Source organism: Arvicanthis niloticus, chromosome 20, assembly GCF_011762505.2.
Source record: "Arvicanthis niloticus isolate mArvNil1 chromosome 20, mArvNil1.pat.X, whole genome shotgun sequence".
NCBI classification, from domain to species: Eukaryota; Metazoa; Chordata; class Mammalia; order Rodentia; family Muridae; genus Arvicanthis; species Arvicanthis niloticus.
Window position 1 is genome coordinate 39,037,006 of NC_047677.1, and position 19,291 is coordinate 39,056,296.

At 36.7% G+C, this 19,291-nt stretch overlaps 1 protein-coding gene across 1 annotated transcript in view; it reads left to right on the plus strand.

Annotated features, from left to right (window-relative positions):
• Positions 1-19,291, plus strand: part of Pcdh15 (protocadherin related 15) — a 777,836-nt gene that overhangs the window by 650,613 nt on the left and 107,932 nt on the right. Inside the window, exons 24-25 of the mRNA XM_076917096.1 lie at positions 1,944-2,053; positions 3,868-4,008. Of these exons, the coding sequence (XP_076773211.1) occupies positions 1,944-2,053; positions 3,868-4,008 (251 nt within the window). The remainder of the gene's footprint in view (positions 1-1,943; positions 2,054-3,867; positions 4,009-19,291) is intronic.

Genomic DNA, 19,291 nt, shown 5'->3' on the forward strand with positions numbered 1-19,291 from the left:
TCTTTAAAATGGAACCTATTCTTGCCACATGATCCATGAACCATGCCACCAAATGAGTTAACTATGTATGATGCACAAAAGCCTGAATGAGAATACTCACAGTAGCATTGTTCATAGTGACCAAAGCTTATACACATTTGAGAGCCTTTAAGGCACGGAGAAGTAGGGACATATTTTCTATACCAAAGCTGCCAGTCTAAAAAAACAACACATCATGTGATTCTAACAAAATGGCCCTCTGGGCACACAAGGCAGTAGGCACAGTGGGAAGATGGGTGATTGTCAGAGATCACTTTGGAGGAGGAAGAGCTAGATCATGAAGACAAATCACATGAGTCTTGTACTTGAATATTTGCCCAGCACCATAGAATATCCAACACCAGAAGTAAGGTGACCATATCTTTTCAGTGCCTACCCAGAAATTGTGGTGGCATCACTTCTGTGAGTTGGGGGAACCATGCATTAGGAGCAATGGAAGGTATAGTGAAATTCTTTGCCTCCCTTTCTGTTTTAATATGAATTTGGAGCAAGCTTTGAAAACTAGTCATAGGCAAATGAGATGGGAGCCTCAGCAACCATGTAAAAGCTGGACGTGGCAGTATAGGTCTATAATCTCATTGCTGGGAATATAGAGAGAACAGTCCCCTGAATGGTTAGTCTACCCAAATTGGTCTGTCTAGGTTCAGTTACTCTCTCAAAAAATAAACTGAATAGTGATAGAAGAAGACAAGTGCACATGTATTCATGCCTCACACACATATGAACACTCATACACACATGAATTTTACTACACACACATAAAAACTCATACGTACATGCATACACACCTGCATGTGAATGTACTTACACACACATACCTATGGGTACATGCATGTACCCATGTACCTATGAACTCTTATACACACATATGCACATACTATGCAATAAATGCCCCCCAAAACATACTATGTCAAGAAACATTGATTACAAGGGATCAACAAGTCTTAAATTGGCTCACATCTACAAATCACACTTGACCAAAACCTTCTAAATGTTAGAAATAGAACTGTCATTTTTAACATCCAGCTTTCAAAAACCATTGAAGTAGAATCCTATTAATACAACCAATATGACAAGCCTGCAATGAGATAATTTATGTGGAATGCTTTAGGAATTGAAAAAACTGGAAGAAAGTGTTCTAAAATTTATAAAAGTTTTACTGTTTGTCAGTGGATTTTGGGGTAGACTGCTGTGTATTTCCCATTTCACTCTTAAAAATAAATGTTGCACTGAACCAGATAGAAAGGAAGAAAAGGAAGGAAGAGAGGGAAGGAGGGAGGGAGGGAGGGAGGGAGGGAGGGAGGGAGGGAGGGAGGGAGGGAGAAAAAGAAGGAGGGAGGGAGAGAGGAAGGAAAAAAGGAGGAAGGAATGGAGAAAGAAAGGGATGGAGGGAAGGAAGGTTGGAAGGAGGGAGGAAGGAAGGCAGGGAGGGAATAGAAGGAGTGAGGGAAGGAAGGGAGGAAGGAATGGAAGGAGGGATAAAAGTAGGGAGGAAGAAGGGCAGGGAGGGAAGAAAGGGAGGAAGAGAGGGAGGAAGGAATGAAGGGAGAGAGGGAAGGAGAGAAATAAGAAAAGAAGGATGAAAGAAAGGAAGGAAGAAAAGAAGGAAGGAAGGAAGGAAGGAAGGAAGGAAGGAAGGAAGGAAGGAAGGAAGGAAGGAAAGAAGAAAGGAAGGAACGAAGGGAGGAAGGAAAGAAGGAAGGAAGAAAAAGAAGGAAGGAAAGGAGGAGGGAAGGTGAAATGGAGGGATGCTGGGATGAATGAAGGAAGGGAGGAAGAGGGGGCAGAAATAAGGAAGAAATGAACAAAAGAAGGAAGAAAGAAAGGAAATAAGGGGAAAAGAAAAGGAAGGGGGAAAGGAAGCAAACATAGGAAGGAAATGAACACCCTTTCTAACCCTGCAGACCTCCTCCTGTAAGCGAGCTTGCTGCCAGAGGGACAGTAGTTGGTGTCATTTCTGCTGCCGCCATCAATCAGAGCATCGTGTACTCCATTGTGGCAGGGAATGAGGAAGGTAGGTAGCGAATTTTGCCTTTGTTTTCTCCAAAAGCCAATAAATGTAGACTCAGATGAATTTTTGATTAAACTATCCTTTCCTCTATCCTAAAGCAATCCTTACCATCTTCCACGTAATTGATGACTTGATTAATAGCCCAGTTGTGTTAGTTAAAGCCATCGTGTGCCCCAATGGATGATTAATATTCAATTATAGAAGCTTTTATCTTTCCTGTGTTGGTGGTACTTTTTTTTTTTTGACACGTCTTCAAAATGAATGAGTTGTTCTTTCAACTGCAAGAGATAATTATTTTCTAGACTCTCCTTTCCCCTCTGTGTGTAACAAGGCTTCCCTCACATCAGACCAATCCCAAGGAAGCTTTAGGATCTTACCTAAGTATAAATGACAAAAGAGATTTGCCAGTACTGACATACAGGTTATATAATACAATGGCCCAAACAGTCAAATTGATTAACAGGAATTTTGAGTTTTGTCTCCCAGCTGCTTTTCTAATGGTAGTCATTTGTTGGAATCTAGGATCCGTATCATTTTCCGCTCTCTGCTTCTGCCTTTCAGCTGCTGTCCTCTGCTTTCTCTTATGAGACCCTGGGCAGACTGGGATATTATGCGTGTCTGAAAATGTTTAATTAATATTTAATATATTAGTTTGTTTTGAGTATTGAACTTAAAAGCAAACTTGGATGCTACTTGACAGTCTGAAATAACAGTCCTGAGACTGTCTAGAATATTTCCGTGACCACCTCTCACTAAAATGGCTACTCCTCTGGACAGCACTCACTGACTGGCTGGTTATTGAGATCTCTTTGTTTTTCCTCCACTGCTACACCTCCTTTCTGAATGAAACGGAACCTCCTTTCTCCACTGCTTTCAAATCTCCAAAAAGCTGTTACTTCTCAACCTGCTCTGATGCTTGCCCTGTCCTTAGGCTTCTAGGTAGCAACAAGCCTGTGTTTATCAACTGCTTCCACCACAGTGACCATTTCAAATACTTTATTCATTTGCTCATTCAGCAAATGAATGTTGGTTATGTGATAACGACTTTTCCAGGTACTAGGAATATGGAGGAAAGAAACAAGCATGTTCTTTATGATTTTAGAATTCAGCAGACCATCAACAGATGGACAATAACTGTTAAGCACACATGTGAACAATAACTGTTACGCATGAATGTAGAATATTTCAAGGAATGGTCATCATTGCTACAGAGAAGCCGAGGGAGGATGTGGGGAAGGAAGAGAGGTGGGATGCCATACACATAAACATGTGCCTTTCTTTCCACTTAAGATTCTTACATATCAGCTTAAAAAAAAAAAAAAAACAGAGAGACAAAGGCAAAGTATTTCTAAATTCCCATAACAATAAAGCATTTTGTAAAAGTAACCAAGAAGCTAAATTGCAAACACGATCTTCGATGTTCTTAGCCAAGCATCAACGCTACAGGATTAGATGTGTGTGGTGCAGGATAAGAACCAAATACCCAGCTAAGCAAAATGTAATGGGCTTCTGTAAAAGAAGATTCCTTCTAAACTGGACCATCTAACATTACAGTGGCAGGAGGATCACCAGCTAAGTACCTGCACCCAGCAGAGTCTCAAATAACACATAGCCAAAACTACTAAACACATCGTTTAGGGAACGCGTCTTGATAATCCCAGTATCAGTAATACATTTCCAGATGCTGGAATCCTATCACCTTTTAAGCTTGACTATTCTTCTGGATGTTTCTAGTGCCTTTGAAACCATAATAGCTTTTAAAGAGAATAGCTCATTACCATGTGAAGACATTAATGAGTTTTTTTCCTGGATTCCAGATAAGTTTGGGATCAACAATGTCACTGGTGTCATCTACGTGAATTCGCCATTGGATTACGAGACACGGACCAGCTATGTGCTTCGGGTACAAGCAGATTCTCTGGAAGTGGTCCTCGCCAATCTCCGAGTCCCTTCAAAAAGTAAGTTACATTGCTTAAGCATTTGACAGCATTTTGTGGTGTTTTTGCTGTCTAGAGAATAAAGTACATATTATAAAATAAAGCTGTCCCTCAAGACTATGGGAACCTCTTAGGTTTCTGGAGAGAAATGCCCATCCATCTTAGCAGATCACATAGAACAACTGGGGATGAGGCAATAGCATACTATTTGTAGATGATGCATAAAATACTGTTACTGTGATCTTCACTTGCACAATTTCATCAGTAAACTTTTGCATCTCCCTTTGAAAGCCTGTGTATATGGCTAACAATGCTGCAATGAATGGATGATACTAAACAGAGCCTACATGAGAACCAAGGGAAAAGTTTGATCTAGACCTGGATTTGATCCCAGGATCCTAGTTTGATCCCCTCATGGTGGAAGAAAAGAATCAACTCCTGAAGGTTGTCCTCTGGCTGGCACATACATGCTGTGTATGCCCAATGAGAGAGAGAGAGAGAAAGAGAGAGAGAGAGAGAGAGAGACTGAGGAAGGGCTCAGGGTGAGAAAAATGGGAGACATGCTATGCAAGCTCATTGGTTCGTTGAGTCTCGTGACACTGACTGACACCATAGAAGACTTTCATTTACCACAAATTTTACTTACCAAACTAGTATGGGTATCTATACAGTTGCTCCTAAAGATACATCTAAGTCATTTGAAAATCCAGGTCACATAATGCATTTACAATTTAAGGTATTCAACTCTCCTCAAAGATAATACTTTATTGCCATATTTAAATTGTCTCAAAATCGTAGACCACTTCCACCAAATTTTAAACATTTTTAAGTTGTTTATGCATATTGGTGTTTCCCTGCATGTCTGTATGTGATACCATGTTCATGGAGAAGCAAGAAGGTGTCGAAGCCTCTGGGACTTGAACTAGGGGTGCCTGTGATCCATAGTGTGGGATCTTGGAACTAAAATTGGGTCCCCTACAAGAGCAGCAGTGCTCTTATCCACTGAGCCATCTCCCCAGTCTCTTCTTTCTGGTTTTAAAACCCTGAAAGGAGTCAGTGAGATGGCTTAACAGGGTAGGGCAATTGCTGTCAATCCTCAGGACCCATGGTTGAGAAGATTTCTGCAAGTTGTCCTATGATGCCTCATTGCTGTGACAAAACCCTCACATGTACACACCCAAGGAATTAAATGAATGCAATAAAAAATTTAGTAAGTTATAAGCATTTACATATTTGGAGAAACAGGCTAAACAAATAGAGAAAAATGCTAGAAAAGAATGGTATTATATAATTTATTGGCTGAAATACAGACAAAAAGTTCTAAGAGAAAGGTATTGTATAACTTGTAAACACAACAAATGGGAAAAGTTATTTGAAAATGGATAATTATCACTTTTCATTCAAACAAATAGCTTTAAAAGAAAAAAGAATTACTGCATGCTCAAAGTACAGGATCTTGCATTTCCAAGGACTATCTATGATTTTCAGAATAGAAAGATGATAAGTTCTCTATATAAATATAATACAGGTTATTCCCTTCCCTGTAGTGTATATGTAAATGGAAGGTAATAGAAGTTTATGCAATGCCTACATATATGCTTGCATATGCTCTGGTGGGGATGTAGTGATGAGACCTGCTAACAAACTCATGAATTACATCTCAGAAATGCACGAAGCCTAAAGACATATGTGCTTTTGTTCACTGCTTGCTTATTTTAATATTGCCATTAATATTTCGTGACTAACCTTTGCCTTCTGTTTAAAATAAAGACACATGCATTTCCAACATTGTTCCACTTATTAATAACTGTTAATGGCCTGAAATCAATTCCTAGTCTATTAGCTATGCAAATAAGTAGTCCATTATGTAAATTGAGGTTAATTAATTAATTGTGTAAAGATTTTACTCTGCTACAAATTTAGCTACTCTATGGATTTTAACTCTATTGCACATCATATTAATAAAAGCAAGAATCTAATTCACTGATGTTACAGTTTATTGTGACTTCTTTATCAAGTGATTGTTCATAAAAAACTTTCAATATGAATTTTATAACTGTTCTATAAATAGATTTAACATGTGAATGAAAATTAAATTAGGCAATCATAGAGTTCATTTCAGAAATTCAACATTAAAGTTTAAGGCAGTATGGTCTGATGTTTTTCAGGGCTGGGATTAAGGTTGGTAATATTTCAATATCTAACTCTAATGAAACCATTGCATTGAAAGAATGCTAACATGTGTAACATTCTCTTCTAGAATTCCAGCTTCTTCCCATCACAACACTCTAAAACTCATCAGAAACATAGCAATCCACTTTAAATATCTCCACATTACTTCTTAAAGATAATACCAACCCAAAACTGCTCTAATATCAAGGACAATAAGTGGTAGTTTACTCTTGACACAAAAAAGTATGACTATACCTGAAAACATAAGTCCTTCGGAAAGAATGAATGACCACACCCTGAGACATAAACTTAAGTCATTCAGAAAGATACACTCTATTGCAGTAGTGATTACATAATATTTTTGTAACAGAACAAATATATATATACATATATACATATATAATATAAATATATTATATATACATACATTATATATACTATATATAATATAATACTATATAATACTATTATATATAGTACATATGTGTATGTGTTAAGGTGTTATATATATATAAATATATTATATAATATATATTATTATAATTATATATGTGTGTGTGTGTGTGTGTGTGTGTGTATTTACCAGATACACTAATGGATACTGATCACATGTAGCTTACATCAAGTTGTGTAAATGCCTGCTATGGGTCTCAGAGGCTACCTGATATCATAATTAGCTGTGGAAAGCTAGTAATCTACTAATAAATTCTTATGTTTAACAGGATCCAAAAGATGTTAGGTGAGACACAGGAGTGAACAGGAAAGCTTTTAAAGGAACTGAAATAAGCCCAAGACAATCTGGCTCTGGATATGTGGTTTTCTAGCTCTCTCCATGCACAAAGTTCTAATCAGGAATTGGGGCTCATAGAATCTCACCATGGGTACGATCGGTTTTGTGAACTTCATTTCATGATAAAGGCTCTTAGATCTTAATTATAACTACACTACTACATCTCCCCAAGTCAACATAATGCAATGTCCTTCTCTATCTCCTCTGATTAGTTTTGGTTAGAAGTATAGTTTTTCTAAATATCTATGCTTGTTTGCTTTTTGGTTTTCTTTGTTTGAATACCTTTTTTTCATTCTTTTACCTTAAAGTGGTGTTTGTAAGGTATGTTTCTTGGATGCAACAGAAAGATAGACCTTGTTTTCTAATAAAATTTATATCTGTGTGTTTTTGAATTAGGGAATTGAGACCCTCAATACTGAGAGTTATTAATGAGCAATGTTGATTAATTGTTTTTATTGTTATTAATTGTATTAATTGTTTTTATTCAGGTGTGCAGTTTTTCCCTATTTGATGAACTGTTCTGGGTTATTTTATTCTTTGAATCTTCTTGGATATAATTAACCTTCTCTTCAGACTCTAAGTTTTCCTTCTAGAACCTAGTGCCCTCTGTAGAGACAGATTGGTGGGAAGAGTTTGCTTAAGTTTTTATCTGTTTGGCTGGTTTGTTGGTAGGTTGGGTTTTTGTTTTGTTGTTGTTGTTTGTTGCTGATAGATAGATGGATGGAGAGATAGATAAATAGATAGATGGATGATAGACAGACAGACAGACAGACAGACAGATAGCTTATAAGTCCACTGCTTAAACAAGTGTGGGAAAGATGAAAATGGATCGAAATAGTCACTGACTGGTATACCCTTTCCTTTGTCCCAGTAGACATCAGACTCTGGCCTCCACATGTCCTGACCACTGTTCAGTTCCTGAATGCTACTGCCTTCCTTGACCTGATGGTTGTTCACTAACTGCCTATCCTATGCCAGGCAGTGTAACAGCATTTCAGGACACAGAAATTTAGTTATCCAAATTGCTGCCTTCAAATTCCCTTTGGCTAAATAGAGAGACAAAAGAGCTAAAAAACTATTGATAATGTAAGACCTGTACCTTAAGAGTAATGGCAGTGCACGGGCAAAGTTTACATCATTCAGAAGAGTTTCCTATTAGCACAGATGATCAAACAGCCCAACGTTTGCACTGCATCATGAATAAACTGAAGAAAGTTATACAAGCAATTCCAAACACAGTAAAGAGATGCCAAAAGTGTGAACATTAATGTTTTCTTAAGAAGTTGTAATAACAGAACTAAGATACTGAAAATCTAAAAATATCTGTAATAAATTCAATGTAAATATAATAGATCTTGTAGATTTTATTTAAATCTACAAAAAAATAAAATCTATTTTATTTTATTTAATAGATTTTATTAAAGCAGGGTTGACTGCTGTCAAAGCCCATACTCTCAGGAAGAAAGAAAAATGCCAAGAATGAAATCATGAGAGGTTTTATATAAAACAAAATAAAATTATGAAGGTGGATTTCAGTTCTTTCTTAAAGAACACTCATCTTTATAAAAGAAGGAATATGGACTACATATGCCTTTCCATCTTAACTCCAATGCTGACAACTATATTAGAAATAGTGTTTTCTATATTTGCTGGGTGGTGAACTCACATTTGAGACATTGCAGATAAATTTAAGAAGTTAAAAGATGGAGCGACTGCTGTTATCTTGGTTGGATGTAAGGTTACTCCCAGCCACATCCTGATCCATGTAGATGCCCAGCTTTGCACAATAGAAAACCTGCGAAAATGCTGGGGGTTCAGCCTTAGACCTATCTTGCTCTAAAATTAATGAGAAAGAGAGAGAATGTGAGAGTTTATTATGAGCCAAATATGAATGCCCATGGTCTGGGAACACGGATTCAATTTGCCCTTTGTGTCACTGAATAAGATGGCTCAGTGGGATAAGGCACCTGCCAACAAGAGTCTGAGCCCTGGGTACTACATAGTAAAAAGAGAGAGCCTCCTTCTGCAAATTATCCACCAAGCTCCACAGGTGTGCTGTGGATCACTTATGGACACACACATACACACACATATACACACACACACATATATACACACATACACACATATACACATACACACACACACAGATACACACAGACACACACAGATACACACATACACACACACAGACGCACACACATACACACATATATACACACACACATACACACACAGATACACACAGACACACACACATACACACACAGTTATATGTGTGTTTGAATTTTAAAAACTTCAAGTTCAATAGCATGGCTACTAATGAACCAAAGGGAATGGAGAGATTAATAAAAATAATAATAAAAGTTGATTTAAACAGAGAATTGATTAATGTATCAAGTAAGCATATTAATTCCTTTTAAAGTATACCTCTTAATAAATATATTCTATTGTTGATTAACAATTATTAATTATGTAGTATGAAATTCAATAAAAACCGTGTCCTTATGCTGACATCAATGTTTTTTAGCTTCTACATATGAGAAAGAGTGTGGCACTCACCTTTCTGTGAGTGGTCATTTTCCCCTATGTCCCTATACTTAACTACAGATAAAATTTCATTCTTGTTTGGGGTGAATAGTACTCCATTCCATGTGTACGTGGCAATATTTTTCTACTTATGGCATAGATGGGCCTCTAGACTGATTTCATAGCTTAGGTAGTTGTAAGCATGGCTTTGTTTGTGGATGTCTCCCTAGCTACTGATTTTATTTCTCGGCTTTGTACCTAGAAGCAGAATAATTTGTTTTATGATTAGTCTAATTTTAATTCTATGGAAATTCCATACTGTTCTTCAGAATGAGTCTGCAGCTTTACGTTATTATCAGTGTAAGAGAATTTTATTTTCTTCTTTCTCAAATGTATTTTTATAATTAAAGTGTCTTTTCCCCCTCTCCCTGCAGGTAGGTACTATGTTTGGCTTTTTGATAATTATGATTCTGCCTAGGATGAGATTGTTTGGATTTCATTTCCCTGATAGCTGAGCTATTTGTAATTATCTATGTATTTTACTTGTCATTTATTTTGTCACTTGATCAGCTTTTAGAATGTTCTTAGTGTTAAGGGTTTTGTTTCTACTTAATATATTCAAATGATATATTGTCAGATAAGTTGGCAAATACATTCTCTTAACCTGAAGTACACTTGGTACCTCATAGATGCTTCCTGTGCTCTACAACATCTTTTTGGCCAGAAGACATTGCCTCTGAAGTCTTGCTTTTGTTTCTTGAGTAGTGGGAATCATGGCTCAATCATCACAAAATATTTTCCCATAATTTTCTTCTAATTGTTTTATAATTACAGGTCTTCCATGTTGTCCTTTTAATTGTACTATCTTTAAGCTTTTATAAACCAGAAAAAAATATTTTAAATGCAAATTTTAAAAAAGATAGTGAAACCAGAAGAATACTTTGTGTAGGGAGTTAGGAGATGGGGTGTTTAAATGCACTATATACATGTATGAAATTGTTAAGGGACATATTTAGTTAATAATAGAATGTAAATTGAAGAGTGTTCTTTAAATACTATGGCCCATATCCCTGTGCTGAGTCCATCCTTAGTATGGTTGTAAATATTGTGAGAATAGTCATAATGTACATTCATGTAAAGTTTTTGTTAGAATTACTAATATTGAGGGATGTGTTGAATTGGTTTTAGGGCATCTCTAAGCAGGCATGAGGTCCTAGAACTGGTCCTTAATCCCAATAAAAACAAAATTAATACATACCAATAGCCTAAAAAATGGCGTGAATAAATATGTCCACTGAGCATTTGTTCAATGCAGGGGTGAATCTGGAAAGTTAAGGCCAAATTGTGAAACATTTGAGTGTCAGGCTGACAGCAACCAATGTACATCATGGTACTCACCTACCCAGGGACTAGATAGCCATCTGAGCAGTTCCACTCTTCCGTCCCCACACTGGCTATATTACAGATAGAGCCATAGCAAGTGTTGTCACCAGGGAAATACATCATTCTTTCTTGTCACTTAGTACTCACTAAGGGTCAGCCCACTTGAGGGATTTCCTTCCTTAAAGTAAAGCCAGACTGGCTCCTCTAGTGTCTTTCACTCTGCTCTCTAGACTTCCCCTTTCCCTCCAGTCTCACTCTGTCAGAATCCATACTTCTGTACTTTGCCCCTATATTCAACACTATCTTTGATCAAATAATTTTGAATGTGAGAGCATCAGTATTTCTAATAGACTGTCTTGAATACTGACACCTCTTTAGTTTCTACTCTGGTGTGTTTCTAGACCAGCACAATTACTGCTGAATTCACAGATTAAAATAATAAGTGTCTCAGAGAAGCTCTCCAAAGCCGGTAACCACAAGACCCTGCACAGAAATCTAAGACAATATTTCTACCACAATGATATCCACGTTTTATTTTTATGTAGTGCAAAAGCACTAACATGAAACTTTACAGCTAAGACGGATTTATGTGCTAAGATGGATTTATGTAATTCCATAACCGAAGTGGCAATTTTTGTTTTATTGTAGAATTATAATTATCTTTAAATGTCGAAGAGAAAAAGCAAACCTTTCTACAAACATGTCATCGTCGTATTTTGATTCAGTTAACTAGGCCTTCAATCAGGAATAAATGACAGAACAATTAAGATAAGCTTAAAATGGTGATAAAAACAACTCAATGCTATTGATTTCATTTTATGGTTTTGCTTTAGGGTACACGCTTGTAATATATTTCATTTCCATGGCTTTTTCTCATTTCAAACAGAAGGTTTGTGACAAATAATGCTAATGACTATTTGTTATCGACTGATTTACAAAAACATTCTCCGCATAGCACAAGTAACAGAATTAAAGCTTGTCACCTAGTATAGTCTTCACCATAAAAATACTGGGTATGGTGGCTGTCTTGTGTTCATATGGCTGTAGTTCTAGACATTTTGTTAATCATTCATTAATTTCAAATATGGAGATCAGTTTAAAATAATGCCCTGTCATGTGTAGCATTCCTATCTCAAAAATTTTATGCATCTTCTTAACCAGGAGTGGTGATTTAAAACCTAAGCCTTAGCATTCATTCGGCAGAAGCAGGAGGACAATGATCTTAAAACTAACCTGGGCTACATAGGTAGTTCAAGGATAGCCCAAACCGCTTAGAAGGATCCTGTTTTGTAAGGGTCTTTGATTAACCAAAGAATCATGCTCCAGACCCAAATAGTATGCAAAAGCAAAGAACATTTTATTATGCAGAAGTCCAGCATGCAGCATGCTTTTACCTAGATGAATATATCCAGATGAGCTTGCAGGCCTAATTTAAAGCAGAACAGAGGAATTCCTGGGAGGGGTAGGTAACCTTTATCTTAATAGGTCTCTGGGGTTATGACAGTCTTTCTGATTGGCTAGGGCTCCGGGGATATCCACTGTTCTTGCCGCAGGCCACGTAGCAGGGCAGCTTCTGATTGGCTGCCCCTGGCCTGTAACTGACTTGTTTGGACTTGCCCGGTTCTGAGAAACAGAGACCTAGGTCTAGTCTCTGGAACTTTCAGTTTGAAGCCTGTCATGGAGTCAGCCTGCCTCTGTCCTCTCAGTTTCAAGAACTTAATGATAACTCTGTTCAGTAGTAGATGCTTGCCTCCCATGCACAATGTCCTGGATCTGATTCTCAATACCAATGAATAAATAATAAAAAGTATTTAAGAGCTTAGTAATGCATGAAGTGGTTTCATCACTTATTCTTGAGAACTGAACCTGAATGCAAAGACAAAAGATGTCATTTTCTTCCTTAAAATTTTCCTAATTACTGTAGTTAATAATTGTGTGTATTGTCACTCTGAGCCTTGTTCACATACTGACATATTCCCTCTCCTGAACTGCATCACCAGTCCCATCTTCTAAGCTTTCTCTATTCTAGTCCATGTTTAAATTAAGAAGCAAGTCAAGATTATGTATTGAATTGAAATATTTCTCAAACTTATATCCTGATTCAAAAACTAGACAGTACAATTAGTCTGTTAATAAAGAGAGTCATAGACTATACAATTAGGTCTGTATATTTCTGTGATCAGAAAGATACTTGCTCCATGGAGTCTAACCCGATTAAATACACACAAAACTATTCATAGACCTGAAATCCATTAAATAATGCATAGAACTAAAACATCGTTTCTACAAATGGAAAATTGAAGCAACTGTCTTGACAATACAAAATATGGGATAGATCACCATTATTTTCTTCTAAATGACATGAAGTCCTTGAAATTTATGAATGGGTTATCAGCCATACTTAGTCTACAGATATTTCATCATGAACAGGTTTGGATGTAGCTCAGCGGTAGAGCGCTTGCCTAGCATGCACAGAGACCATCTACAGTTTCTAGTATCAGAGAAAAAAAACTTGGATCTGTACTATAAAATCAGGGTTACCAAGAGAAAAGCCAAATAGGCCCCTTGACTCCACTTTGGATGCCTAATAGTGCCTGAATCTAGATGGAAACTCTTGACATACCCATCCTTCCTTTGTTGTCTCAACCTCTGGGTCAAATTCCTTTCAGCCCTGTGTGCAAACATGTTGAGTGTCCCTTGAGGCAAAACTACTGCCTTCCTAGTCTCTCACTAGCTATAACAATTTAAGCATCTGAAGCCATTCAGACAAGATGATACTTTTCCATTAACCTATGCCAGCAAATCAATAAAAGCTGCCTTCTTTTTCCTGAGAGAGCAACCTTGGCCTTTTTGTCAGTCTGGCTCATTGCACTGACAACAGAAACCCCAGAGCAGCCAGGTCTGTGTTTTCTGAGCATATGACTCAGTCTTGTTTCTATTGCTTTAGTGACAAAAGACCTCAATAGTCTCCAATATCATAGCTGACATTTTATAATTTCCTAAAAATTTAGAATACCTGTTAGATTGATTTTCATTTATTTTGCTCCTAATAGCAGGTGAGTAGTGAACATTTTTTTTTCAATTTAGTGAAATACTGCATTTCGATTAGATTTTAAAAGCAGCTGAACCTACTGGTTCTTGATTGTTGGGGACGGGGGGGGGGGGAAATCCCATTAACTAGACAAAGATAGATTTCAGCATTATTGTTGCCTGAGTTTTAGAACAACAGCCCTGGCCCAGCAGCCTGACCTAATAGGTAGGCTCAGCAGCAAGTACAGGTACTTAATTGTGCAAAGCAGAGAGGGGCGTTTTTATTAGTGTAGCCAGGTTGAGAAGAGGAATCGATGAAAGGGAGTCAGAGACAAACTCCATCCTCAGAGGACTGACATGAGCTTTAGGTTTAAGTAGAGGAAGATTTGGAGCAGAGCAGTCAGTATTCATAATGATTCAATGCTGGTCAAGGTGTGTCTCTTCTGTCATTGTCTCAGTTATGAACCAAAGAAGTTTGAGAGGAGGAACCTGGTTCCTATAAAAGGGTTCTTCTTGCTCCATGATCCAACCTCACCAACAAAGATACTTACTTTAGAGTTGATTTATCTTGCAAGGGTTATCTATTCCTGACATTCAAGGTAACTGCAAGTAAGGACAATGATACTTGTCTTTGTACCTTTGACTTTGGAAACCATGATATGGATGGGGCATATTTGAGCATTTAACATGTCTATGCAGAGTTAAGAGGAATCTGATCCAATGTACAGCCAAAAATGAAGGCAGAGATACTAGACATTTAACCTGCTGTCAATCAACTAGTAGAACCAGTGAGAAGTCAATGCTTTATAGAAAAAGAACTTTTTGAAAAAACTGGAAATAGAACTCAGGGCCCTGTACATACTAAGAAATTGTTCTACCACTGAGTTCTATTTTCTGATCACAACAGTGGTTTCTAGAGCTGGAGAGATGGCTCAGTAGTTATGAACTCTTACTGCCCTTTCTGGGGACCCAAGTTCAGTTCCCAGCACCCATTTCAAATGGCTCAGAACTGTCTATAACTTCAGCTCCAAGGAATTTGATGTTTTTGGCCTCAAAAGATATCGACACTTCTACACACACACACCATACCTACATACAATTTCAAATAATAAATATAAATCTTAGTTTTTAAAGGGTTGTTTCTAAGTACTCATTATTTCTGTGACCTGCATAAGTTAAGGACTTACCTGACTGAGGTGACAAGGAATAAGGATCATACAGACACACATACAGAAAAGCAGGACATGGGCGACCCATGCACTCAGATGGAGGTATGCTAGCAGCAGCTCAGAAACTAAGCACATTTATTATAGACAGCGGGAATGATGAAGAAAAAAAAAAGATTAGCTAGTCTTGGTAGGAGGTCTCTGTATCAAGCAGTCTCAGGCTGTGGTCATCTAAGAGGAGAAAGCTACAATGATTACTTTTTGCATTCTGTTGATACCAATACATGAACCAGGAGAAGGCTTTGCCATTTCTTTGAGCTCAGACCACGGAAGGCATTACCTTCCGTGGTTCTGCAACATTGGGACCCTTGGCATGGCAGTGTTCATGTCAGCAATATATTTCCGTTCAGGACATCATCTACTGTCCACTCAATCAAACAGATGAAGGAATTGAACCAAGTGGTCCAAGACCTAAAAATGAAAGTAGAAACAATAAAGAAATCACAAATAGAGGCAACCCTGGAATTTGCATAGAGGTTGTGTGCTGGTTTCTCAGGCTGTGTACTAAAACACTATAAGTAGACAAAGTCCACAATGTCAGTGCATAGGAATTGTGTGACTAACTTTCAGCCTGCTAGTTGAAGTCATAGGAAGAAAAAGGGACACTTTAAAAAGTGAATTTAGCATTTATTTCTGAGTTATAAAAAGGTTCCTATGAAAGCTCTCTAAGAAAAAGGGGGAAAGCAAAATGATCCTTTTTTCTTTGGCTTCAGCACTTATACATATTTCAGAATACATTATCACATGGTTAAAAGTTCATCACAAGTTTACACATAAATTTAAATCATAAATCGAATAAGAAGTTTACAACAGAGAATGTTTACATGCATCTCCATTAGGAGTAATTATCTGGCTAAATATTCATCACCTGTCACAGATCCACAGGTTCATGGAGAGTTAAAAGCATAACTAAGTTATTAGTGAAGTTTTGTATAGACAAACCCAGTCAATATTTTATCTTCTGTCCTAGCACCTAAAACAAATCGTTAGTTTCCTTTTTATTACCTTTTGTTAATGGTTTTACAGCCTCTTGGAATGTACTCTGAGTAGTAGATTGCTGCTTACTATCAGAAGTGACACTAAAGACTGGCAGAGTTCTCTTTGCAGTTTTGAATGTCAAAAAGGATTTAAATGGACTGATGTTCTTTATTCTATTGAAATTATTGGAAGTAGGTTCAGAGTTTAAGATTAAGGAGCCATCTCGAGTGTCATGCCAAATACCATTGGATTCATGTTAGTTCTAAAATTTACAGTGGTAGTCATTATAATTAGGAAAAAGTTTAAAGACACTTGCAGTGTATCTGGCATAATTCTAACACCTCTCTGGATGTTTTAACTTTGCATAGTGAGCTAATGAATTTAAAGAATACTGCTCTGCTGAGCATTGATGCAGCAGATACTGCTGATAAAATTACCAATGGCCTGAGGTCAGTATTTCTATTTAAGTCAAGCTTCAAGAATGACATATATAACTTGATCATGCTAGTCTTTTTTGTCCTGGGAATACTTTTATTCCTGCCCACTGTGTTAAAGCTTGTCTTTTACATCATCAATATGTTGGCAGCCAAAGTACATGGCTTGAACCTGAAAATGGACCCCCAGACAGGGTTACTAAATTAACAGGCTGGCAAGCCAAGGACAGGTAAGATTCTGTATAGAACCTTACCAACCTAAAACATAAGTACATTGTGTTTGGTAATGCATATTCCATGACAGATAAGAAAGGCATTCTTGTCAGAATGACCTAAGACAGGTACAGTCTTGTTTATGAAATTAAAAAGGGGGAAAGGCAAAGAGCTTTTGGGGCTGCTTGGCAAGAATCTGACATTGGCCAAGAACGAGGAAATGGACTGCTTGTCAGGAATATGACATTGGCCAAGGACAAGGAAGTGAGCTTCAGGTGGGAATCTGACATAAGGCTAAAACAAAGAAGTAATTTCAGGCAGGAATCTAAATACTAGGCTAGAACAAAGAAATAGGCTTCAGGCATGAAAATGACTTTAGGCTAGGACAGGGAAGTAGGCTCAGATATTTTGGTCATCCTGATAAGTCCTTAGAAACAGTGGTCATGGGAATGATCACAGGACTTTGTTTATTGTCTTGCTTGTTCTTTGGCTATTTGTGTTTATTGTCTTGCTTGTTCCTAGACCATTTGCATCTATTGCTAATTCCTAATCTATTGCTAATTGCTAGTTCCTCAACCTAGAATTGACCTTAATACTTGCATGTAAGTAAAATGATATAAAAGCAGATTGGGAAAGAATAAAAATAAAAGAACTTAATAGCAGTGTTATTAAAAGAGCTTAATAATTACTATAAGTTTAGGAAGTCTTATAAGATCATCATTAAGGATAAAGATATCATCTACTTGTCTATAAAGCAACACTACAATACAATATATCTTCATGGTTTTGCAGAGATCTGCTCAAAAAGGTAGGCTAGTACCTAATGATTGTTATATCTGTTTAATAATAACAAGAAAAGCATATTCATAGCAGGAATCTTTCCTAAAATGAATCTCTCCTGGGTCTTGACTTTTGGAGAAAATCTGATGTGCATTTATTAATCTAAGGCAGACTCATCTCGGGAAGATCACCTGCTAGTTTTTAGCTTGTTGGTTCCTGATAGTTACTTTTTTAGTTTCTATGCATTTGTAAGCTTTCTCTTGTGGTTGATATCCAGCTTTAAACTGTGGTGGTCATTTGGGATACAAAGTGTTATTTCAAATTTCTTCTATCTAGTGATACTTGCTTTGTGCCTAAGTATGTAGTCAGTTTTTGGAGAAAGTTCCATGAAATGCTGAGAAGAAGGCATATTCTTTTGTGTTTGAGCAAATTGTTCTGTTAAGTCTATTTAGTATAACAAATCATTTAGTACCAGCATTTCTTTGTTTAGTTTTTGTCTTGATGATGTATCTATTGGTGAGCATAGGATATTGAAATCACACACTATCACCATGTGAGGGTCAATATGTGATTAAAGCGGCAGTAGTGCTTCTAAAAATTTTATGATTCAAAAACAATAAACATAAATTTAGTTTGCCATTCTTTTTGATTATTTTTAGAATGCAAGTCTGGCATTCAATTCTTCCAAATCTGATTCAGCCTTTTATTCCCAGGAATTTTGATAAGCTCTATTAATCAATCTTGTTCCTGTTTTCATCTCTTATGGAAACTTGTAGAGAATTAGCTCCCTGTGTAATACCTTTTGAAAAATAATTACACACAAGCAGTTCAAAGGAAATCATTATTCTAAATGCTGTCACTTTCAATTTGGAAAGTTTTTTGCTAGTTATTTTTTTACAGCATGTGTTTTCCATCTTTGCTGCTTGACATACAGAGTTGTGTGCTTGTTTTATTAAAATATACAAGAATAGCAAGAATGCTGGCCAGCCCAGTGGCTCAGCTTTGCTCATAGACTGTTACCATAGAAGACATTCCAGATAGAAATTGCTAAATATAGCAGTAAAGTAAATAAGGTGAAAGTGTTATTTTTTTAAATCTATATTAAGACTGTGCATCTCACTAAGGTTAACAGTTGAATTGTTCATATTCAAACTTGCCTTAGTAGAATAAAAATAGGCATATGTATAAAATATTTGTGAAATTGTCTTACATCCTTATCTTTGATACCAGATAGGCTTAAGTTTGAAGTTTCAGTACTTACTAAATTCTCTAAATTTGAGAATTATCTACTTTCTTTAAGGGTGAAATATCTTATTGAATATTTGAAATTTTTAAACATGGTATTCTTTACAGAGAATATTACTTATTGCAATTTATTCAGAGGATTCTCTGAATTAAAACACTATGACCATTATCAAGTATGTTTGAGTCATGCCTCAAAAATCTAGTGAAATCACTGGCTCATCAACACTTTTGTGAGTGGGTCCCATGTGGGTCCCTTGAGTCATTCTTGGGTCATTAGATTTGAATTCTTATATCATGAATGACAACCAAGTAATTTTATTAGCAAAGATATGGTGTTCTTTTCAAAAATAATGATCAAGATAAATGTAGCATCTATGGTGGTAACAAAGATTATAGGCTAAAATTTAATTTAATGTTAATTAATTAATTTGATTAAACTCTTCGACAAAAAAAAAACACAGAAAGCTTGAATTTTATAATGTATTCTGTTATCTTGGGAAGGGAAGGCTACTGTCACTCTGGGT